Source organism: Halichoerus grypus, chromosome 4, assembly GCF_964656455.1.
Source record: "Halichoerus grypus chromosome 4, mHalGry1.hap1.1, whole genome shotgun sequence".
In the NCBI taxonomy this organism is placed as follows: domain Eukaryota; kingdom Metazoa; phylum Chordata; class Mammalia; order Carnivora; family Phocidae; genus Halichoerus; species Halichoerus grypus.
The window spans coordinates 158587025-158612442 of NC_135715.1; the positions used below are offsets into that span (position 1 = coordinate 158587025).

The following is a 25418-nucleotide window of genomic DNA, read 5'->3' on the forward strand; positions in this document are numbered from 1 at the left end:
AAAAATACTCAACCCCCCTTCACCCCCCAGAGTACTGCTTAGCCATGAAGCCAGAGTACTTAGGCTGATTTGAATAAAAGGTATACAGGGCACAACAATGACAATTTGATTTTTATTATTAAAAATGATGTGTTAAATCCTCAAAGAAAATGTCGTTATTGCATTAGTTTAATAAAACCTCTCTTTATTACAATATTTCTTTATTAGGAAAGACAGCCTATGCATGTAGCATTTTTGTTAGGATGGGGGTGGACAGAATTGAGCATCTAAAGGGAATTAATGTACTCTGCAAATATAAATGCTATATACAAAAGTAACATTTGCAGACAAATGTTGTTGCTGTAGAAATGTATTATGTAATGCACTAAAATGTATATATATATGTATACATACTGCAGTTGGCGATACTTCCTCCCTCCTTTGAACTGAGATGGCACTAGTTCTATCTGGCATTTATGACACTTACCATCTTTTACATTGTGCTACTATAAAACCTCTTCTCCCCGTCATACAGTAAATTCCTTGGGAGCCAAATCTGTATACTTTGTACTTAGTGGTTAGTTGGGAACATATGGGAACACGGGGCTCTAAGAATGTACCAAATGCATTTTTTTTTTCATTTTTCTGAACAGCCAGCAACAGGCCCTGGTGGACCACATATTACACTCAAGAGCTTTTCATCCAACCTATTGTAAACACAAAGATAATGGAAACTGAAATTTTGGGCCGTGCAGACTCTACTTTAGAACAAATTATTTCACAGACCCTAAATCTGCAATTTATCAAATGAAACACTTCCCTCAAAGACAGCTTTCTTTCTAATGTACATAATAAAACATCACTTGTGCCACCTGACACATCAGAATGCAGTAAGCATGTAACACAAAGTGAATGGGTACAGCAAAAACATTCATGAAACCAAAACTGTCTGGCTCTCTTAACTGCAATCCCCTTGTCCAAGCCACTCTTGAGCACATGCAATGGAGGAACTTAGCCAAAAACAGATTTCTGGAAACTTTATTATTTTTACCTACCTACTCAACGCAAAGATAATGCAACTAGATAAACAGTTTTGTTTTGTTTTGTTTTTTCCTCCTTATTCCTTCCCTTCTTGTCTTTAGAAAGTCTTAGGTACCAGAATTGGGGGGCTATGCACAATCTAAGTCAAAATTTTTTAAACACATTAGTACCCAAAAAGCAAAAGCAAATAGAGAACTGAACAGGTTCCCTTTGGAAACATTTACCAGTGGTGTTCTCAGCTCTGGGCACATACGTGGTTTCTACTAACACCTCAAGTACCTGGCACATGACTATTGCATTCACAAAGTTCTGGGCCCTGGTTATTTCTAGTTTCTATGTGTATTGTGTGAAACAACTGCTGGCAAACTGCCCAAAAAATTTACTAGCTTTGGCTACTTTGTCAAAACATTGGCAAAAATAGTACTTTCCAAAAACAAAACAAAACAAAACAAAAACATACATTTAGTGAATATTTAGATCTCAAATGTATCAAATGCATTCAGATATAAAAAGTAAAGCAGTCTGTTAACATTTGAGTTGACTTTGTCCTTAAAACAGTTAAAAAACATTATTTTTTTTTTTGTGCTGAAATATTTCTGCATTAACTTCAATCACCTCCAAGGTCAAAAGCATCTTTTCTCATATAGTACATGAAACACATCACAGGACTTACTATACCCCAATGGGATTACTGGTTTGAAAGCCTGTTTACCCCTTGTACCTCCTTGAAGAAGGGATTGTGTCTTTCATCTTCTGCTCTAAGATAACAGAAATAATTGAGACTTAAGTGGTTGTGAATGTGAGTTCTGAGGTCAGATTTGCTGGGCTCAAAACCAGGCTTCAACTGGATAGAGATTAATCTCCCTATGGCACAGTTTCCTCACCTGTAAAACTGATATAACTGTACTTCCCACATAGGATTCCCTAGAGCTTGCAACTGTACCTGATACATGTGTTCAATAAATGTTAGCCTCCATTATAATGCCTACCATAGTCTCTGAATGCTTAATAAATATTTGCTAAATGAATGAATTAATAAATACAGAACTAATATCAAAGTACAATTCTTTTTAAAAAAATTTTTTAGATTTTTATTTATTTATTTATTTATTTGAGAGAGAGAGTACAGAGAGAGAGAGCATGAGCGGGGGGGGGCTCCGCGGGGGGGGGGGGCAGAGGGAGAGGGAGAAGAAGACTCCCTGCTAAGCTGGGAGCCCAACACGGGGCTCCATCCCAGGACCCTGGGATCATGACTCGAACTGAAGGCAGAGGCTCAACTGACTGAGCCACCCAGGTACCCCTCAAAGTACAATTCTTATTTTGAATTTGCAACTTCAAATTTTCAAGGCCCTCCACTTATATTTCACTAAACACTTTCCCATACAGAAGGCAGAAAATGTAAAGAATACTTTTTAGGAAGGAGAATAATTAAAATTATTTGGGATAGAGGATAATGTAAAGAAAAATTTAATTAATTATATAAAGTGGGATGACCATATGGATATCCAGTATATCACTAAACCAAGATACTCATTTTATAGCTCAGAAAAGTAAAACAACTTTTCTTCCCTAAGTAATTCTGTAGTCATTTAAAGAAAAGCCTTCATTTGCATCATTGTTTAAACATGGATCATAATTATTAGTGGATGACAGAATTACTTCAGTACATCGTAACTATTTTTTGATAATGAAATGCAATTAAATAGATTGGAAGTTACCAGAGTACTTCATACACGGTACAAGTATTATTTGATGAAGGCTTTTTTTTTTTTCTTCCCTTCATGAAGGCTTTGCTTAGAAACATATAGATAGATAAAAATATAGGTGGAAATGAGATGGAGCTCAAGATAGACACACATACGTATGTGCACATGTGTGAGTGTGTGTACCAGCTCATGATGTAAAAAGTACTTCTCACTGGGTATTTCAGTCAGAGAAGTCTGAAAGTAAATGCTGTAGTCTACAATGATAATTTTAGGTACAAAACTTGTAGACAGAATGTAAACAACCTTGTAATCTCCAACTGACTTCAAATTGATTCATTTTTCTCACAGCGTTTCTGGCCTTTAAACCTAATTTGCTTTATTTGAACAAACATGCACTTAACCCCAGGCCAAGTGGTCATCATTTCAATCAATGACCATGAAAGGAACACTCCTTGTGTATTTTTTTATTACTTTAAATAAGCAATGGTGAAAAGGTATATAAATAATGGGATCTAAGGCTAGTGATCCTTCTATTTCTTCTATAAAAATTCTACTTTAATTGTAAACATCACCCAGGATTGGAGGAGACTAGTTAAATACTAAAACAGGCCTTCATACTGAAAATACAGGTCTATATTGAGATATACTCACTGGAGGTAAAAGAAAGTCCTTATTGAAGAGAGAGACTCCTTATCTGTGTGAAATGAATTGATCACTCCTTGTTAGAAAATAGTGACAAAAACTTATAAAACCATCCCTAGAAGGCAGCCTTGTTTAGCTAAAATAGAGAAACTGGAATTTTCTATAATTAGTTCAGTAACTAAATTTTAAGAACTTTGCACACTGGTCAGGGATAGAAATAGAACAGCAAACAATCACCTTTGTTTCCTTTGATTGTTTGGTGCCAGTTTTGTGAAGGGGCGAGTGTCTTTATATATTCTTTTGCACAAAACTTTCTATTCCAAGTAGATTTAGGAATGAGGAGAGGGTTATAGATGTTTGACAACTACTGAGTCAACCTTCTCTCTACCCAGAAAATAAAACCAGTATGTCCTCCACCCTTTTTCGCTGGAATTGCCCAAAAGGTGCTAATTAATGATAGTTCTTATATGTATAAGAGGAACTAAAGTGAGACCACTAGCTAGAGGCCATCCTTAAGCCATCTAATAACTCTGAGACACTGCTATCCTGAGAGATATTAATATTATTACAATCTTTAAATCTATGAATTCAAGCCAGTGGTTCTGAAATGAAAGATTGCCTATTTTATGAAGCAAGCAGGGCCATCTTTTCCTACTTTATTAATTTAATGTTGAAATCAAAAGAGGTTGTATTATTTGCTTCAAAACCCAATAACATGTTCATGCCTGATCTGCAGCATTTCATATTTACAGGCCATCTTTCAGTGGATGGACTTCCTTTTTCTCACAGGTTTCCTTGTCATTTTATAACCAGCTCACTGGACCATGGAGTCAAGACCCCTGGGTTTACATTGTGTTCTATTCCTGTATGACTTGCTGAGCGCCTGTATCTCTACTGCATAGTAAGAAATAATGATGGCTGGGACCAGAGGTTGGCCAAGAAATAATTCTGAATATCTTGGAGGTCAAGTTTTCTACAAACATAAACTGTATGTGTAATTAAATCAAGTCTATCTTTGGCCAACAATATGTATAAATCAAACACAAGACTTTCTTCTCCCCCAAATTGACTGGTAATGCACTTAAGTTCAGATTTCCAAATATTCTGGTTGTTAAAATGTTCACGTTGTTGCTACATATCTCTTTCTAACCGTGCCATTTCAAAATATGTGTAGCAAGTCCTTAGACATTTTTGACCTTAATAATATAGGCATGCATATACTATAAACTTGGTGCTGATAAAGCTTAAAAGCAAAATCCATGTCATTTCACATAGACATGTACATTTCTAGCCATTGACCTCACTGCCAACTTTCCTGATACATAATTCAAACTAATTTTCCAATCTGTTGAAAACATTCTCCAGTTGCTGAGTCACTTCATAAAATTATATTTATGACCCTGGCCTTAAATTTCTTCAAATGATGTGGCTTTGATGAGTAAACAGCAGATTCTTTGCAAAGTCTCATAAAAAATAAAAAGTAGTCAAATAAGGACAGGTCAACCAAATGATTTCCCAAAGGATTTTTAAAATCCTTTTCTCTATCAGATAAGACCACGATGAACAATTTTCTCAAGCAAGGTGTTTGACAAAATGTTGCAAATTGTGTAACTCGATGACTTTTGCATCAAACTGAAGAAGGAGCAAGATACCAAATTAGAGCCCTCCTGTTACAGAATAGCACATTTTGTGAAACACATCTGTGCTTCTACTGAAAACATGTTTCTAAGAATTGGCTCAGGAGAACTACCTGAAACAGAAAATGGACCTGAACTTTCTGAGTTATGATGTAATCTGCTAGAGGAAAAAGAAAAATAACTCCATTATATGAATAATGAATGTGGCAAAAGTCTCATTTTCAAACTGTAGAAACTTCTTACTGCTGATTCCTTGGATAAGGGGATTTCCTGAACTCTACCATCAAGGTAAGGGGATAGTGGTGCAGAGAGGGGATGTGGGTCACACCTAATTCCCCTTTTCTGGCATTCTAATGCTCCCACTCACACGGGGCAAGGCATCCATTCCAATGGATTTAGCCTCGTTTGGATCAAAGCTTCCTCTACTTCATTTAACAGATTTGCTCAGATGGAAGGTCTCAGAGGAGAAACAATGTTAGTAAATGGGGGATTCCTGAACATATGAATATGTAGGTCATTGGATTTTTAAATAAATTAGAGAATAGTTTATCTATTAAGGAAGATTCAGTGTACATATTTTATGAAACCATCCTTATTATAGGTCAGTGGGCATCCCACAACCATTCCTTGCTAATAGTAAGTCTTTTAAAATACTGTCATAAACCTTTTCATAGTGTCACAAGCCTCTGATTAATTTTAAGTCCACAAAGTGACACGGGGCAAAAGAACACTCAAGGTTAGGATTCATAATCAAACTGTCAAAAAGCACAGATGTAAACACAGTAAATAGGCAAGCAACTTATTTAATGTCCATAGGCCTAGTAAGTGAAAGTATGCCAACGCTAAATAAATTCAGGAAATTAGCAAGAGAAAATGAATTGCAAAAGAAAGGAAGGTAAAATTTAAAAAAAAAAAAAGGGAAGGAAGGAGAGAGGGAGGGAGGGAAGAAAGAAAAGAAAAGAAAAAGAAAAAGAAAAAATAAACTAGACAGAGCACTGGTCCTATTATTTCTTGAAATTATTAGTCCTACAAACACCACTTGCATCACTGACAGAGCACCGGAGATAGGGCGGGCAAGGGGGCAAAGCTACTCTAAAACTCACATGAATTACATAATTCACCATTCAGACTCAGTAAGGGTGGTTTTCATTTAAGTCAAGTTTGGAAGATCTCATAAGGCTTCAAATCCAGTGTCTGTTTCAGTCTCATTCCCTCTCTTTTTCTTTCTTTTTCTCTCCCCCACATTTGATATCCATAAGCAGATCTAGACAATATCAATATCAGTCCATTGAATTCAGTTTAAAATAATAATAGTGATAATATTTTCAAGTAGTACAGTAAAAACATCTATACTATTCCCATAGTGATATCTTACTTTAGATTTGGAAGGTAGTAGGTATAATATTGAAGATCAGTTTTATTCAACATACTACCCCATGATATACCCAAAAGCCAATTTAGACTAGCAGTGGCACTGATCTATAATCTGGGATAAAAAGCACATCCTGAGATAGATCCCTGTGCAAGTGATTTATTAAGGAAGTGTTTCTGAGGGAAACTGGTGAGGGAGTGGGAGAAGCAGGGCAGGGAAGGGAAGAAGCCCATACAATCCTCGCCTCAGCCTCATCTGCAGAGAGCTCTGGAGTAGAAGTCACACTTCAGAGCTGTCCCTTCTATTGGAGGAAGGGGAACTGGGCTTTCATCCTCCTGCACCTACCAGATACTGGTGAAGTATTTCCAGCTCTCTGCCAGTGTGAGCAAAGCAAAATCCAGTAGCCTGAGGAAAGTCCTTTGAATGAAAAGCTGACTAGCAGTTGCTAGCTTCTAGAAGTCAAAGTAGGGGGAATTGGGGGTGAGGGAGAATTAGAACACCAAAAACAGAGCAGACATGTTATCTGCCTCAGCCTCCTCTAGTGTACTGACCATACCACCTCACTTTGTGACCATAGGTAACAGAAACACTTAGAACTATATCACAGGATTGCCTGAAAATTAATGACCAGGTCAGAAAACATTTTATCTCTCATTTGTCATAAAATCCTCAGAGACCCAAAAAGTGAGGTTAACCTTTTCCTCCAAAAGACTAATAAAGAAGAAAGTGATGATGCTCAGAATATATTTTACGTAAGGTCATAACGACGAAAACAGGCTTCTATCATCCTGATGGCGCAGACAGGACATGATGCTCCACTCTACCCTCCATCTAGAACTACATTAATCTCGTGCCCAGGCTGGAGAGTTGATATTCTAGCATTGCATGATCTCAAGGCACACTGATTAACATAAAAATGTATTAAAAGCAAGCTCTTGGAAATATAGCTCTATTCCCTCAATTGTGTTATTTTATATCACCAAATGATGTACTTACAGTGGCAATGATCAGATATACAAAGTAATCAATACTTTCTCTTTGGAGAAGTGGCATTTTCAAATGCTATTTATTATGAATTTGAGTTCGTCATCGGGAAGTTTTAAACATGACAAACTAAGCTGATGCTTTTTTTTTTTTTTTAGTTTTAGCTTCATTTATGAATGTTATACATGCGGTTTTGTTCTATACACATTCTCTCTCTCTGTCTCTCTAATTACTAGATGCTATTGGTCCAATCATCAAGCACAAAACCAGGAACATGAACTATAGGGTGACAAATCAAGTTGCTTTTTATTGAATCTGATAATAAATGAATAATAGAGATCATGAACTATTTCTAGAAAATATTCAGTGGAGGTGCCCTGGGTGATTTAGTCAGTTAAGCACCTGCCTTCAGCTCAGGTCATGATCTTGGGGTCCTGGAATCAAGCCCCTCATCAGGCTCCCTGTTCAGCAGGGAGTCTGTGTCTCCCTCTCCCTCCGCCCCTCCCCTCCTGCTCATGCATGAATGTGCATGCTCTCTCTCTCCATCTCAAATAAATAAATAAAATCTTAAAAAAAAGAAAATATTCAGTGGACTAAAGATATATTACATATCAGTAAAGCAACTAAGTACAAGATTGATATTGGCCTTAGGTACCCATCTAAAATAAGAGGTTCTGATCCTGTTTGCTTTGAGAAAAAAAAAAAAAAGTTGAGATTCTTTTCTATCTAAAGATTAACCATTCATCTATGTTATTATCTATAAATTTTTGTTTATTATAGCTGGCAAATCATTGTATCACCCATAAATGTCTGATTCCACTCAAAAAAGCCTAACATTTGGAAAATCCATGGTGGGTTTCATGGGGCATAGTACACCATAGTTTCCATTTAATGATTCTGCTGGTGGAACCCAGCTGTCCAACCTTGCTGTTAGTGACTACAGTACATACAGCAAAAACAATCTGCCTGCTGACCTCCGGCTTAAGTTCAAACTATGTCATTCTGTCAATACCATCTACCTTGATTAGGTTGGGCTTTATACACAACAGGTTATGATCCCAGAGGGATGAAAAGCTTTCCCAAATTAAAAGCAGAATTTTAAAAGGAAATACTCATACATTCCTATGCAGTTTCCATTTGATATCCTCAAGGCTGGCCCATGAACTCAAACTCCTGTTGATTGAAAGTGAATGTTCCTTTCTGGGTGTAGCCATCTTACAAATTTAATGGCAGGAGGAAAATAATAAAATGTGTTCCATGCTTCAATTAGACCTTTTATAACTTGGCACTTCAACGATGGCAATGCCAAAGAAAAATCATTAATCCATAAAGATAGACAAAAAGGACTGTGCGGGAAAAGACAGACCTCCACGATCCTAGGGCCGTGGCAGAGCATTCCCTCACACCAACATGGTCTGTCTTTTGTCTAGTCTCTCTGTGAATCTAAGGCTTCATGCTATTTGGATAAAATCTATACTGTATTTGATTCTAAAATCCAACCATGCTTTCAATTTTATCCTTAGCCAAAGGAACTGTATATATAACCAGGCAATAAAATGTTGGCTAGCTATGAAATGCCTATTCATGCACATGAATGATAGGTGAAAGCGCGCACTCACACACACCTGCAAAATAAAGACTAAAAGATGCATCCTTCCACTTTGTATTTAGCAATAAATATGCAACAGACATGCTCAAAAGGACCAGCGTTTTTCATAACCCTAGTTCAGATAACTGTGGACACACAAATGCTGCTTGATTACTCTGAGTCAAAAAAAAGAAGTCATAGAGTGATATCCGGAACATGTGCAGACCTCTGTGAACCTCCAAACTCATTTTTAAATGATGTCAAGTGAGTCTGTCAATAATAGAATGTATAAATTAGCTAAGAGTCAAGGGAGCAAGAGATTTCCCCCTCTTGGTCTCCTGCCATACCTAATCTGTCAGCACTAAACCTCAAACAACCCCACTGTGCTTCTTCCCTGCTCCCACTCCCCTGGTTCCAGCATTCCTGCAGACTGTTACCAAACCACAGTGCATGGTTCCATCTCTAGGTCATGCCTGTTAACTTCAGCTGAGACCCCAAACTACTTCATAATTCCTTCTATCTCAGATTGAAGCCCTATCACATTCAAACTGTCAACACACTTCTGGCCTCCTTTTCAACACCAAATTCTGGAAAGAGTAATTTGCAGCCCCTGCTTCTGCATCCTCAACATTTAGTCACTCCTTAACTCCTAAATTCTGGCTCCTGCCTTCTCCGCTCTAATGAAATTCTACGCTAAGTTTGCCAAAGGTCTCTTCCAACCAATCACCAAATTTCATGCCATGGTTCAAGCTTCTCGCTCCCAGATGTCTTAGTTTTGTACACATGGACAAATCTCCTGGAAACTCTGCTCATGTTGCTGTACTCTCACTACAACCTCCCTATCCTTCCATCTCCACCTGCACCCATCTCTACTGGCATTTCTTCTCTTTTCCTGGTGACAGTAGTGGTGACGGTTTTTCCTCCTCCTTCTCCCAACTCTTTAAATCCCAGGCTCTGGCAATAAATTTCTAATCCCTTCCTCTAGCCCTGAAAACTCTTTTTAGCACCAAACTCATATTTTCAATGACTTTTGCCTACCTTCATTTAAGAAATCTGCCAGCACTTCAGAGTCAAAATAGCCTAATCCAAAATAATCACTCTAAGCTTATTCCAACCATCTCTTTCAATGTTCTCCTTGATACTCTAAGTGATTACAGATTTATTCTCAGCCACGAGGCTCAAACCTTGGCATTATGATGGTTACACTTTCTGTCAACTTTAATTCCACAGTGCTTCCTGACTCTGGACTACTACACAACCACCAGCCTAGTTCAAAACTTCTACACATTTCAGCTACACTTAGCTGCTTTCTAAATGATATTCCTACCCTCTTGCCATCATGACGGGGGGAAAGATCTTCCTAAAATCCAATTCTGATTATTGGATCACAGCATATTCCTACATAAGACCTTCAGTGGTTTCCAGTGCCTATTAAAGTTCAAAGTTCCTAGCATGGCCCTAAGACCTTTTTTGATCTGTTTCCGCCTTTTAAGTTTTATTATCTAGCTTTGCTATCAACTACCAACTATTCCCACACTTGCCTGACTCAGCACTTTTCTCGTTAATTCCTTTAGCCAAAAATACCCGTCTTCTCCATCTTTGCCTGTTAAATTCTATTTATCCTTCAAGGTCTAACTTTCCAGCAACTTAATACTCATGTCAGGTGTTTACATATGAGCTGGCGCCCATGATCTTTTTCATCTTTGCATTTGCACAGAGCTTAGCTTCCTGCCTTGCATTTAGTAGGGTGGCCAAACTTAAACCTACTCCTCTTAATGACACTATATTCATCTTACTGTAATTATTCTTTATGCCCAGCTCCTCATGGAGCTACAACCCACTACAACCATGGTTATTCTCCTACACTATTCACATTACTTCTCATTTTACTTTCATTATCTGAATACTTTTTTTTTTTCTTCTACTACCAGGTCTTTAGCTCCTTGAGATTAGCACTTCTATTTTCTTGTTACTCATATAAGGACTAAATTAGTGGTTCTCAAGGTATGGCTCCTAGACCAGCAGCATTAGAATCACCTGGGACCTTGTTACAAATGCACCCCAGACTATGGAATCAGAAACACTGAGATGAGGGCCTCAGTAAAGCAAGACATATATAAATAAACTGTTTCTCTTTTTATCATTTAGTATTATATTGGCATGTAATTCCCCCAAAACATTAAAAAATATGAGAAAACTATCCATTACCATTTTATCAATATCTTAAATCTAACCTGTATATTTTGAAAGGTTTTTAAAAAAATTATAGAAATCATGACATCAATGATACTCTTTTTATGAAGTTCAAAAACAAGATAAATAAAAGATTACATATGCATAAAGTTTTAGAACTAGTTTTTAAAAAAATGAATGATAACCACAAAATTCAAGATCAGGGTTATACCTGGGGAAAAGCAGATGGAGATGAGGGAAGAGAGGAGCACACAGGCCCAAGTCACTGGTAACATTCTGGGTCCCAAGTTCACAGATGTTCATTACCTTACTGAAATTAATTAATTATGGCCATATATGGATCAATGCTGACAGTATTTCCCGAACTAAGGATTATTAGTTAATCCTGAGTGCTCTGGGATCCATAAAAATTTTTTAAAGGGATAAAAAATATGTCACAATTCTGTCCTTAGTATTAGTCTTAACCACCAATTACCATGTTCAATGCTCATCATACCTGTGTGCGGTTGAATGCCACTCTTGCAAAGACAGCTTGGGACACACTGGCCCTCTTCAGCTCATCTCTGACTTGCTGGTAGATATCTGGAGAAACTTCTACGGAAGAGTTGGTTGGCTCTGGCTTAACTGCTCTGGGAATGGGCGGATGATTCAGGAACTGCTGGTTGATGGCTTGAGGATGCTGGTGAGCCAGGAGCCGGCTAACAGCAATCTGTTGGTTTATCAGATGGGCCATGGCTATTTGTTGCCTAACAAGTTGTGGACTGAGCTGGGGAGAAAGAAGACCAGGGCTCATGATGGGCTGTAACGCGGGCACTTGGTTTCGGATTGGAGTACTGTGGTGGATTTGGCTATGAGGAGACTGTTCGTTGGTTTTCCCCAAGGATGCCAGCTGGTTCATATTTGGTAAATGCATTGGACGCTGGCCCAGAACACAATAGTCTGAAAGGTTTTCTCGTTCCACTCTTTCCACTGTTAAGAGATAACAATGATAATTCATCATTATTTTCACTGGTATAATTTATTGCTAATATATGTAGTACTGAATTATCATATTTTTGGTATACTAATGACGTAAGTTTTTTCATACAAAGCTGGAAGCCCCAGAGTAAAAGTGAGTTATCCCTCCCTGCAAAATGTTACAATAATAGATTTTTTCATAGGTGATATGAAAGTAATAATACTTACCACTTCATTTTTCTTAAATTCTTAAAAGTAGGCATTTTATTGAAATAACCAAGACAGAAACCACTAAGCATGATAAATTCTAAATCCTCTCATATTCCCAAGCTCTCTCATCTCCCTCATCACCCTCCGTTATAAAAACACCAGCTGTTCTCATCTTCTGTAGTTTGTGGTTAATGGTGTAGTTCATGGTTATCAGGAAATGACAAGGACAACATCTCCTGCCAAATTAACTGCTACCTCCTAATAAAAATCTCACACAGTAAGTATTATACAACTATGGGAACATTCATAGAAAATGTGTACCATGTAGTATAACCTTTTATCTTGTTATCACTTGTTATTCTTGTTATAGGAATATTTCTTTAAGAAATGGATATGTTAATAATTGTTGATATGCACTAGGATAAGAAAAAATCTCACAATATTAATAACATTGCCTTGACTTTCCATTATATAAGATGCTCCCCCCCCCACCGGATATCTACCTTACTACATTTTATTGCACTTTCCTAGTAGTAAAGATTTAAGGAATAACCTGGAAAGGCAGAAGAAAAAGGAAGTATCATATACGTTCAAACATCAGGCAGATTTTTTTCCTCCCCCAAGAATATTTCCCAAAAAGAGCAAATCACCTCAGAGTCAAATTCCTTTTTTTTTTTTTTTAAAGATTTTATTTATTCATTTCAGAGAGAGAGAGCAAGCATGAGTGGGGAGTGAGGGGCAGAGGAAGAAGCAGACTCCCTGCCGAGCATGGAGCTGATGCAGGCCTCGATCCCAGGATCCTGGGATAATGACCAGAGCTGACTGTAGATGCTTAAACAATGGAGATACCCAGGTGCCCCTCATAGTCAAATTCTTATCTAAATCTCAGTATCACATTATTATGTAAAACAAAGGTTGGTCTGGAGAAAACATGAGGCTGAAATAACCTCCATCATTCCTAGTTTTAAACCCTTACAGATGTAATTTAACAAAATCTGGTATTTTTAAAAGTATTTATTTATTTGAGAGAGAGAGAGAGAAAGAGTGGGAGGGGTAGTGGCAGAGGGAGAGGGAGAAAGGGAATCTTAAGCAGGCTCTGAGCTAAGCACAGAGCCCAACGCTGGATGCTGGGCTCCATCTCACGACCCTGAGATCATGACCTGAGCTGAAATCAAGAGTCGGACGCTTAACCAACTGAGCCACCCAGGTGCCGCCCCAACAAAATCTGTTCTTTAGAGCAAAAATTCCAAACAGATTTTGTAATTATTTCTTAAAATTGCAAATGCTGGATATGATCATGTAAACACCTATTACGGTAACTTTAAAGAACAAGAGATCAAAGTAGTCACCTAGAGGACAAATTTTTAAAAATAATTGTCCCACTATTATGCACGATTATGCAAATGATGTGTAGCTTGGCATAATGTTTACAATGGCAGAATCATATTTGTATCAAAAAGTTTGAAGTCTCAAAAAAAACTTAAGCAGAAATGGCGTGTCCTAGAAAACTGGATAAGTGACTCCAAACACAGGGTTTTGTAATGACAGAGACACAAGTGCTGAATCACATGTGAAGAATTTAAATAAAATCAGTCAATGAACTTTAAAAGTAGAGAAAAAGAGTATTTCTAATTAATATTTTATGTAATATGTGATTTTAAAATACATATGTGGAAGTTAATTGTTAATTAAAATGCAAGTAAATATTTCACCATTTTATCCAGATGTCTTACGGTTTTACATATTCAAAACTTCTCATTGGGAAAATAAACATTAGTATCTTGGGATCACCCTATATTCAGACATACATAGTATTTATTCCTGCTTTGCTTAAAAAACCAAAATGAATGCTTAACTTTCCTATGAACACCCAAATAAGTAAAGTTTACCTCAGACTTCTTTAAAGGCTCAATTTCTAACTTAATCCTTTCAATGTAATTCATTTAGTTGTATTCACCTTTCCTTCACAAGGTTCAAGGAGAACAAATTATTTTAACCTTATCCTCTAAATGCAAACGTTCTTCAGTCATTGTATTAATTAAACTTTAAGGCACACAATCTTAAAATCAAACCAAGCAAATGGGTGAGAGCCTTCAAAAGGTAATGTAACACAGTTTCCATACGACAGGAATTACTATTATGATCCCCTCACTGAATGCAGCAGAGGAGCCACGCACTGTGTCTGGAGTAAAGTTGTACTTTAGAGACAGAAATAGTTGGAACTTACTAGACACTTGGTTCACTTTGGTTTAATTCCTTTTTAACTCAGCCAAAATAAAGGCAAATTCAAATATTAAATTATGGGGCGCCTGGGTGGCTCAGTCGTTAAGCGGCTGCCTTCGGCTCAGGTCATGATCCCAGGACCCTGGGATCGAGCCCCACATCGGGCTCCCTGCTCCGCGGGAAGCCTGCTTCTCCCTCTCCCACTCCCCCTGCTTGTGTTCCTGCTCTTGCTATCTCTCTTTCTGTGTCAAATAAATAAATAAAATCTTAAAAAGAAAATAAAAACAAAAAAAAACCCCAAATATTAAATTATGTTTTCAAGTACTTAAGAAGTAAAAGTTTTATCCATTTCTTTTTCTACTTAAAAAAATATATAGAACCATCCATTAATAGCATGCATTCTTTGATTAAAAGCTAATTTCCCAAAATTTGGGTATTTTCATTCTTCAGTGGTTTAACTTCACTTTCTTGAAATATATCTAAATAGGAGCGCCTGGGTGGCTCAGTTAAGTGTCTGACTTCGGCTCAGGTCATGATCTCAGGGTCCTGGGATCAAGCCCCACATCAGGCTTCCTGCTTAGCAGGGAGTCTGCTTCCCTCTGCCCCTCCCCCACACTTGTGCTCTCTCCCTCTCTCTCTCTCTCAAATAAATAAATAAAATCTTTTAAAAAAATAAAGAGAAGAAATATATCTAAATCACATCATTAATAAAAAACTCTATTCACAGATCTAGTCATAATTATGCACACAATTAAGCATTAACGTCAGAGCTCCAAAAAAGCTGTATGAATTGGTGCAGTAAGAGTTAGAATAATGTCACTCCATATTTCTTTAAGATTATACATAGTATGTCCTTTTTCTTATGAGTTCTCAGATCCTTATAAATTCATATACTTAAAAAAGGGGACTGGGGAAGTGTCCTTAAGGACACACAGTACCACCAGGAAGTACTAACTCCTTAGAAAACCATAATGAGGCAATTGCAAAGGCAAATGCGTAAACTTCCAGGTAGAGAACAAAAGGCAGAGAAGCCAGCTGGAGAGGTACCAGGGGGAGTAAAAGAAAGCCTCCCAGTCCAAAGGAAGTGGCCACTACCTTGCCTTGGCCAGTTTTTGTCTTTCTATATATCGTCATTTCTTCAGATGGTTTTTCAAGAAAATAGAAAATCTGGATTATTACATGCTAGTGCCTATTTTTCAGGTATTGGCAACTAATTCCATTTGCAAAACACAACAAATGCCAAACAAAGCATATCTGAAAACCGGATACTGCCTATAGGCTACCAATAAGACTAAAGACTAAAGACCCCTTAAGTTGTTAAAGAAAAAAATATTCAACAGCACTCTTTAAAGATGGTAAGGAAAACCTTATCCAGGACCATTGCAATAGGTATAGGGACCCCTGCAATGGGATTTTATGGTGGGGGAGAGAGATTGGATTCAACTCAGCATAAACACATGGGAATTTATAGCTAAGGATCAGGGTGGGGGTCAGTAGATACAAAATTACTAAGAGGAAACATCAGGAGTAAGGGGGGTTCTGGCTAAACTGACCTAACAGGATTCTTTGCTGAAGACAGGCCAGGGTGATCAGACATCACTTGGGGGATGGTGGAAGATGAGGAACCCGATCAGATATCGAGGGGTGATTAGATATGGGGGGGTTCAGGTTAAACTGACTTAGCAGGGTTCTTGCTAAAACTGGATTTTACAAGGAAGTCCACAGATGGACCATGGAAAAAATTTAGAAGTCTGACTAAAAAGTTTGGTCAAATGAAGAATCTCTGTCACTGTTTTTCAGTGTCTGACAATTCTACCAATAAAAGCCAAGTTTTTTACTTCCTAAGACTGAAGAAAGAAAGAAAAAAAAAAAAATCACACATCCTGTCTAAAAATCAAACGCTCATCAACAGGCAGCATCTCCACTGACCAGAGCAGTGTATGGTTTCAGTAACATTTTGTACAGATTTTGCCAAACTTGAAAACCTTTTTCATTTTTTTTCTGCTACCACTCTCATAAAAATAACAGAATAATATTTTAGCCTCTAAAGTCACAGCAGGTGAAAGACAAATGCTTTAAAAAAAAGTCAGAGGAGCATCACAATGTACTAGACTCCATCTGAAAATTGAGCTTGCACGTTCATTATTTCTTTTCCTTCTTCTCTCCTTCCTTCCTTTCCTTCCTTCCTTCCTCCATCCCTCCCTCCCTTCTTTCCTTCCTCCTTCCCTCTCTACCTCTCTTTCTTTTTAAATCTATTTGAAAGTAATCACAATGGCTGAAACGTAGACCTAACAGCAGTGCCTGATTTTGTGTTTTGCTTTTTCCCTCTAATGGAAAACATAATATCAAGTCTGTCTTAAACTAAACCAAGTCCAAAGACAACACCTTGGCTCTGAGGGTCCATCTTATCTCTGCAATATTCAGCCATGAAAAAGAAATCCTGAAAAAAGTGAAAGATAAGTGGTAGTCCTGCCTCTGATGATGAAAGCCATGTTCACATTCACAACCAAAAATGTTCTCAATAAAGCCAAGATGCTTACTTATTAAAGAGACATAAAAACACAACTACTTCCAGGGCTTTGAATCAGAGCTGCAATTCACTTCACAATGAATTTGATTCCACTGTTGCTGAAGTCCTGACGGGGATCTGTGGGGTTGCGAAGTGTCTGGGAAGGAATGATGTCTCCAGCTTCAGTTTGAGTCTCCAAATGGGGTGTGGCTTGAGGAACTGTCGCAAGTGGGGCTGAAATATTTCTATGCCTCATAGCTGAGAGGCTTTCTGTAGCTCTCCTGACCTCTGGAAAAGGGTCTCAGTCCAGGGGTCTTGCAGGTGAACAGTTGAGATCTGGAGTCTGCTCAGGTTTCTGAGAAACTCAGAGTTCCAGGATATCTTACAAATTCCTCTGAGCTTTCTGGGAATGAATGAAAACTTCAGGAAATGGGAAACCATCATCTAACCACTCTCTGAGCTTCTGGGATTCTATTTAACTCCAAAGTAGGAGAGGCCTTTGTAGCCCTGCATTAGAATTGCAGGAGCTTGTAGAGCCTTCCCAAGTTCACAGAGTTTATGTTCTAACCAAGAGCACCCTATGACCATTAGCTATTAGTGGCCATGATTGCTGGTTACGGCTGGTTGTTCATAGACTAGAAAGTCACACTCCTCCCCAGGGATGAATCTGTATTACAATTAAAAGATCTTTGGTGCAAAAATCTCATTTTATTTAAGCAATTTTACAGTACATCCAGGAAGTCAAGTATTTATCTTAATTATCACAAATCCCTGATATATTCTTATATTTTATGTACTTCGTACGTTTCAGTCTGTGCTATGTCAGAGATATTCAGAGTATAGTCCTTGAACCATCAAAATCCTATCACCTGGAAGACTGTTAGAAATACAAATGATGGGCTCCAAATCAGAATCTCTTAGAGTTCTTACGTACACTAAGATTCCAATGATTCTTATATACACTAAAGTTTGAGCATCAACATCTGTATCATCTTTGTTCTTATTGATTGTCTTTTGAAATCCTACCAGATAGCTACCAGGTAATTTGTATGTACACTAAAGTTTGAGAATCACTGTTCTATGTTGTCTTTGCTTTTACGTTGTTGTCTTTTTTTTTTTAAAGATTTTATTTATTTATTTATTTTAGAGAGAGAGTGTGTGTGCGTAAGCAGGGGGCACTCCTTATATATTGCTGTCTTTTGAGACTATACCAGAAACTCATTAACTGTCAAAGTCTGTTGTCCGTTCTTCTCTCTAATCTTACTTAATATTCACTATATTATACATGTATAAGCATTTAAAAAAATTTACGTGATAAATCTTTAGTTTTTGTTGATGGTCACATTATATTGAAGAAGCGCTGACTGGACCTGGTATTAGAAAGAAGCTGTACTCAAATCTGCATTCTACCTCTTATTAGCTATGGGGCCTCCTTGAGCAGGTTGGAGAGTCTCTGGCCCTCAGTCTTGCCGTAGGGAAAATATTATTATCTCAGAATTGTAGGAGTAAAGTTTAGATGATTAGTATCTACGTGAAAGATCTTTGTCAAAGCACTATTGTAAATTTCAGAAAATATCTGTATAATTATGATTAACAGATTAGGCTTCCCATTTCAAAACTTCCTGATTAAGACACTCTGACAAACGTCTGCTGTTTCTCAAAGGTCACCTAAAGAACTGCAATCTTTTCTTTTTTTCAAGTAACTATGCCATGTTACATCCTATCACTTTTAAAAATAAATCCTATACTTTAAAAGAACTCGTTATCAGTATAGAATCACATGCTTCACAGTACACACAGGGCTATGTTGCTATTCAGTTTCTCCAAATGAGGCTTGATAGTTCATATTCTGACCTTCAAATTAGGACGCAGAATAGATGAGAAATAAAATGATATAATCTCACAACTTTTGAAATTACATTTATAGAAATGCTACACAAGTACAGCTTTAAGTTTCAAAAGTTAATATGAATGAAAATGAAAAAAAAACCTTAAGGAATAAAATACGCTTTAAGTGTATATATGTTACATTTACATCAACCAAAAGAAAGAAGGAAAATATCCTACGTTTTTTTTTTAAAGCAAATGTTTAATGTCTTATTTTTATTTCCAGGGGAAATGAGTAGGCATTGAAATGTCCACACTTTAAAAAAAAAACCAAAAACATAATTTTTCCTCTTTAGTTCAGTGCTTTTCTCAGTTGGATTCCATTGTTTTTATTATGTCTATTTGCTGTAGATGCTATGTAAAGTAAACCTACTAAAATTTCAATACTCAAAATATACTCCAATGACTAAATGCCCCAAAATATACTTGCTGAGGAGAATTTAAGAGCAAAAGGAGAAGTGTCTGATTGGCACACATCAGATGCCTGCCAACCACAATGGATGGCACAGGATAGGTGGGAAGAACAAACTGGGATGTTTAGGGCCTGGGTTCTAACTTCCTGGGTGATTTGGGGATTACCTGTAAAATAGGGAGGATTATCTGTAAATTGGTTTTAAAGCAACGTTCCAGGTTACTTACCTAATAGTATCTTAAAGAGTATTACTGCTAGGATTTTCAGAAACAATTCCCTTTCTCAGAATATCTGCTTCTGCTTCTTGACTCTTCGGGGAGAATTTAAAACTTTCCTAAAATATCTCTCTTTGCAAAACTCCCCATTGCAACAAGAGTAATAGTAGTTTATACAGTGACACTCGCTGTAGACGTAGTATTGCTCTTGCAGGTTTATCTAGCAATACCACTTAAAAGACTGATAAAATTTCCAGAACCATGAACCTAGTGTTTTAATGCAAACCTTAACACAGTTGCTTTTGTGAAATAACCCCGGGGGTCTGTCCATACTTAGAAAGCTATGGAAAGCAATGAATTGGGTAAAAAGCTTTGCAATGAGAAATTTCTGGAATTTCTGGCCTATGGATTTTTCCTAAAACCATTAAGATGCTTATGCAAATGTAAATGGATTAGCACGAATGAGTGCTAATGGATAACACTCTAGTATTCCCTAGAACATCTCCTGGAAACCCTGGATAGAAGAATATAAGCGGGAGGAGGGGTGGGATGGGGATGATGGCAGAATTTCTGTATGACTCCTTCAACTCAAAAAGTACTCTGGAAGTGATTCTACGAAGGCATGACACAGGTTTGCCTCTGGCACTCTTGGTAGAAAGTTGCCAATCAAATTGGTAATTTCGAATTGGTACCCAAACCTTAGAGTATAGGTGAAAGATATTCCTGAGTATATCACTGCCTTGGATTTTCAAACCTCCATCCCAAGTTCCTCGCTCCCCAACCCTTAGGCCCAAAAACTTGGAGCCCAACTTTAAAGACGATGATCCCATCTAATACCAGAGAGGTCAGATAATGTGTTCAAGGTCAAATAGCTGTCCAAATGCAGATAAATATTTAGGAATATTCAAAATGATTAGGGCTGCCGGCACAGAAGCCTCAGAAGCATAATAACGAAACCACATGACCAGTAAAAACTAGTTTTTTTTCCTCTTTCTCTGCATTACTCAAAGTTAATTTCTCAGGGCCTACATATGTCACAAATATTTCTTAATGAATTTCTTTAGAGAAAAATGCGTATTATAAGTGCAGAAATTCTCAGAACTGTCTTGCTCATATACCTCTTTTAAAACACACTGGCATTTCTGGTAACATGGAGCCCAACTGTCCACACAGTAGTTGAGGCACTGAGCTAAACCCTGCGCATATCATTGCCATTGAACTCTCACAGTAGTATGACAGAGATATTATTATGACCACTTTACTGAAGAAGCTGAAGCCCAGAGAAAATAATGTCACATACCTATTAAAGGAAGAATCACATTCAAACCTACATCTTTAGGACCTTAATGCCTTTGTTCCACTGATTATGCTAAAAAACCCAACTAGGGGTATGTGGTTGTTATTAATATTAGGATTTGAGTCAGGACTAATCCACTTTCCTACAGAAAATTCCTGCTTTCTATTTTATGTGCATGCACACATGCATGAGGCAGGTATACCCATCAGTGACATGAGGAGGAAGGATGGGTTGTCTGAATGGTGAGGGCACAACCTGATGCCTCCACCATATGCCTTGTAAACCTTTCTGATGTGATCGATTGAAAAAGCTGGTCAGTTCTACAAAGTGAAGAAATCACTGATTCCTCAACCATGGAATTAGCTAATCACTAAAACAGGATTATTCACATTTGTTTATCGTTTTAATTCCTATGGTAAGAATTTATTAATCAACTATTATGTGCCAGAAATGATGCCAGCCCCTGGAGATACAGCACTGAGTAGCATTAGTTAGAAATACTCCACTCTGATTTGCTTCAGACAATTTAACTCTTTTCTACACATAGATGGGCCTGTAACACCTGCCTATAATTTAAAATGCATTTCTATTTGATGATAAACATAGTTTTTTTCATCCCAATTCTGTTGATTATTAGCAATTTATTCTAGTCATGTATAATATAAATTCACACTCATTTCTTTTATTTTTCTTGCAGCCAAAAAAGCTTTGCTCCAAAATGAGTGTCATCAACATGGACTCCCACCTGACTGATTAAAGACAGGAATCACACAACTGAAAGCTTTGAGAGGTAACTCTTTATAAATTCTGTAAATATGAAGTATTTCTTTGAAACATGTAAACAACAAGAAATAAAAAGGGGTATGTACACTCACATAAGAAGGTAATAACCATAAATTCCTATATGATTGAACTATATGAAACTGGCAATACATAATTTTAATCTACAAAAATGGCAATTTCATATGCTTCAACCTGATATTTATCTTGACTCTTCTCTCTGAACTGGGTTACATATTATCACTAAACAACCATACTGTCCACCCAAACTCTTTCACTGAGTTAAATTCTTTTTCAAAGAATCATAACCCTAACTTCCCTGACAAACCGTAACAGCATCCCATATGTTAATACCGAATATGCCCAATCACTGAAAAGATTTCTGATTTACTCTGTCCTAGACAATAACTGAGGTACAACGTCAATGTGTACAGAGGTACAAAATCCATTTTCTGTTAACACAGACAGACATGATTTGAGAGCTAAAGCTAATATTCCATATATATCAAATATAAATCCCACACCATTAAAAAAGAAAAAAAAAAAAAAAAACTATTACCAGAAAAGCTCACTAAATATAATTAAAGAAAAATATTAGGAGTCTGAAAGGGCTGAAGGGCAAACGGAAAAAAAAAAAAAAAGCTAAGTCTTTTAGGACTACGAAAGTTAAAGATTTGTTTTTCTCTAAATTTGTGGAAGAGAATCTGTCTCTGGGTTGAGAACTTGCTTTTGCAAAGTCTCTGCCTAGAGCAAGATATTCAGAGCCAACTTGTTAACTCCTAATAAAACAAGGCTTGGAAGGAAAATGCTTCCAGCCCCATAAGCGAAGTGTACCAGCCGGCACTGTGATAATACCATATGACTGGTTTTCTTAGATGTATTTTCCCCTTATTATCAACTTCCTTTTTCCATCATATAAGATCCACAAAAACATATATATCTACCATAAAGCACTTGAAGCTGGACACCTCTGTGCTTTGGCAAAAAAAGCTCATAGGACCTATTATGTTCCATGGAAAAAGTGAGCGTTATCCACCTTTACCCTTCCTGTAATCTCAACCCTCCCCATCTGAACACTACTGTCCCTTTTGATTTCCAGCAACGCTTTATCGTGGTTTGATAACATGGACCATTTCAAGCATTCCTGTAACTTTCTGTACAGGTTAAAGCAAGTTATATCTAATAATATCTTTATTTTTATCCCTTATTTTAATCTGAAGCTATAATTTCAGGGGTGAGTTCAGTACAATAGAAAAAAATAGCATTTCAGAAACTTAACATTATTGTTTAGGAGCATTCTACCTTTGCCAGTTGGCATTCTATGTGTATTAATTCTTTAATTCAACCTATTAAAGAAAAGTTAATCAAAGAAAAAACCCATAATTCATTCTTTTCCATTGGCCTTTCTCTCTGGTTTTACAGGACTTAAATGTTTCAGGCCATTATTTCAAGGAAAATATTCAATAAACTAGCTGGAAAAACCTCAAAGGGATGCTTTCGTAGGCTACATACATGGTCCCTAATTTTTACTTAACAAAGGTGTTACTGTCTCTTTCAGTGGAATTGACTATTGCTACATCTTTAGCTCAATAATAATTAATAGAAAAAAAGAATAATTTTAACTCATTACTAATTTGCTAAGGACATTTGTAATATGAATTAAACAGGCAGAGACTGTCTTTTTTCTCTCCATTGAGATATTGGATAGCAAATAAGATTAGTCACAATATCATATGTGCAAAAATAAAACTGTTTTAAATGCATATGTTCAAATAAGTTCATATATTAAATCCAATTCTATTACTATTTACTAAAATAAGTCCCTACAATGTTCAAAGTCCTATGTTCACAGGAGTCTGAGGAGGGCACGAAATGGATGTGTCCCTAAGATGTTCTTTCAAAAAACTTTCAGTCTAGTAGGGGGATTATTTAAAAGTAAGTCAAGGGGTGCCAAGGTGGCTCAGCTGGTTAAGCATCCGGCTCTTGGTTTCAGTTCAGGTCATGATCTCATGGTTGTGGGATGGAGCCCAGTGTCAGGCTCTGCACTCAGTGGGGAGTCTGCTTGAGATTCTCCCTCTCCTTCTGCTCCTCCCTCCCCCACCCCCTTGAATGCACACACTCTCTCAAATAAATAAATCTTAAAAAAACAAGTGAGTCAAAATTATTTTACAACATGGAACTTAGGGGCGCCTGAGGCTCAGTTGTTAAGCGTCTGCCTTTGGCTCAGGTCATGATCCCAGGGTCCTGGGATCGAGCCCCACATTGGGCCCCCTGCTCGGCAGGAAGCCTGCTTCTCCCTCTCCCACTCCCTCTGCTTGTGTGCCCTCTCTCGCTTTGTCTCTGTCAAATAAATAAATAAAATCTTTAAAAAAAAAAAAAAGAACATGGAACTTAGGAAGGTGACAGCTTGAAAGGCCCAACGTTAGAACTCATAGCCTGACTTATATTCTATATGAGTCTAGATTCATCTATTCCCTTGGGAGTTCAAGAATCCTAAATCAGATCATCTCAAATTCCTGCGAACGGTGAAATGAAGGCCTATCATCAGTCAGGTAAATAGTTAAACAATGTCTAGCATACATAGCACTTGTACTTAGCTTTGAGCACCTTGTGAATTTAAGTGCTTTTTCGTCTTTCAACTTTGTAAATCATCCAAGGAAAAATAAATAATTTTTATTTAATTGATCAAGAAAGCAAGAGAATTCTCTTGACTCTAACCCATTGATTTTCCCAAAATAAGATGATGTCACCACAATCATACCAGATTTTTTTTTTTTTTAAAGATTTTATTTATTTGAGAGAGAGAGAATGAGAGAGAGCGAGTACATGAGAGGGGGGAGGGTCAGAGGGAGAAGCAGACTCCCTGCCGAGCAGGGAGCCCGATGCGGGACTCGATCCAGGGACTCCAGGATCATGACCTGAGCCGAAGGCAGTCGCTTAACCAACTGAGCCACCCAGGCGCCCATACCAGATTTTTAATAAGCTGGACACTTCATGGTCTACATACAAAAACTCATTTCACAACTCTGTAGAGTCTTCATCAGGCACCACAAGATCTATCTTTGTTCTTGAGTTTCTAAGTTTGCTTCTGGGCAGGACAAATGGAAATCTGAGACTTTGAGAACTCTAAAGCACACTGTAAGAAAAAGCTAAGACTTGAAGAGACCTGAACCACTCACTATAAACCCCTGACTATGTCACCTCCTTCAGCTCCCTATTCTCCCACTGTTGCCCAAAAATGGTTGGCCCAGAATCTGTTTCAGGTATTCTCCTCACCAATCCCCATCCTAGCCATTCTCTCTTGTACTGCTAGATAATCACAACAGCGCCCCAGGGTATGAGATGCCTCATTCTTTACATCTCCCTCCATCTCCAAAACCTGTCTCCTTGTCCATCTTCTTTCCTTTCCTTTGGGTTCTAAAGAAGACATGGCTATTTCTCTTTCCTTCAAAGGCAAAGCATCATCTGTGCCTCAGATCCCATCCTTTCCTCGTTTGTCAACTCCTGCTTATCACCCTTCCTCCTCTCCAGAGCCTTTGCCTCCACTGGCTCCATCCTCTTTCTCCTGAGTACTGGGGACAGGGTGGGGAGTGTGTGTTAAACTTAATCCTAATGCTCTAGGTAGCTGCTTTTATATCCTTTCCTGACTAAGCCAGTATCGGCTATCCTCATTTCCATGCCACCTTCCCTTCTCAGATGCATATATGTTCCCTTTGTTGTCACACTATGAAGAAACAGCTCCCTCCAATGTCATTATGGCTCCCCTTTTTGCCAAAGCTAAGAACC

The 25418-nt window shown here is 37.6% G+C and overlaps 1 protein-coding gene across 9 annotated transcripts in view; it reads right to left on the reverse strand.

Moving 5' to 3' along the window:
• Nucleotides 1-25418, reverse strand: part of SATB2 (SATB homeobox 2) — a 193328-nt gene that overhangs the window by 64784 nt on the left and 103126 nt on the right. For all 9 annotated transcript variants that reach the window (XM_036076657.2, XM_036076658.2, XM_036076654.2 and 6 more), the window contains one exon: nt 11639-12111. In XM_036076657.2, coding sequence (XP_035932550.1) covers nt 11639-12111 — 473 coding nt within the window. The remainder of the gene's footprint in view (nt 1-11638; nt 12112-25418) is intronic.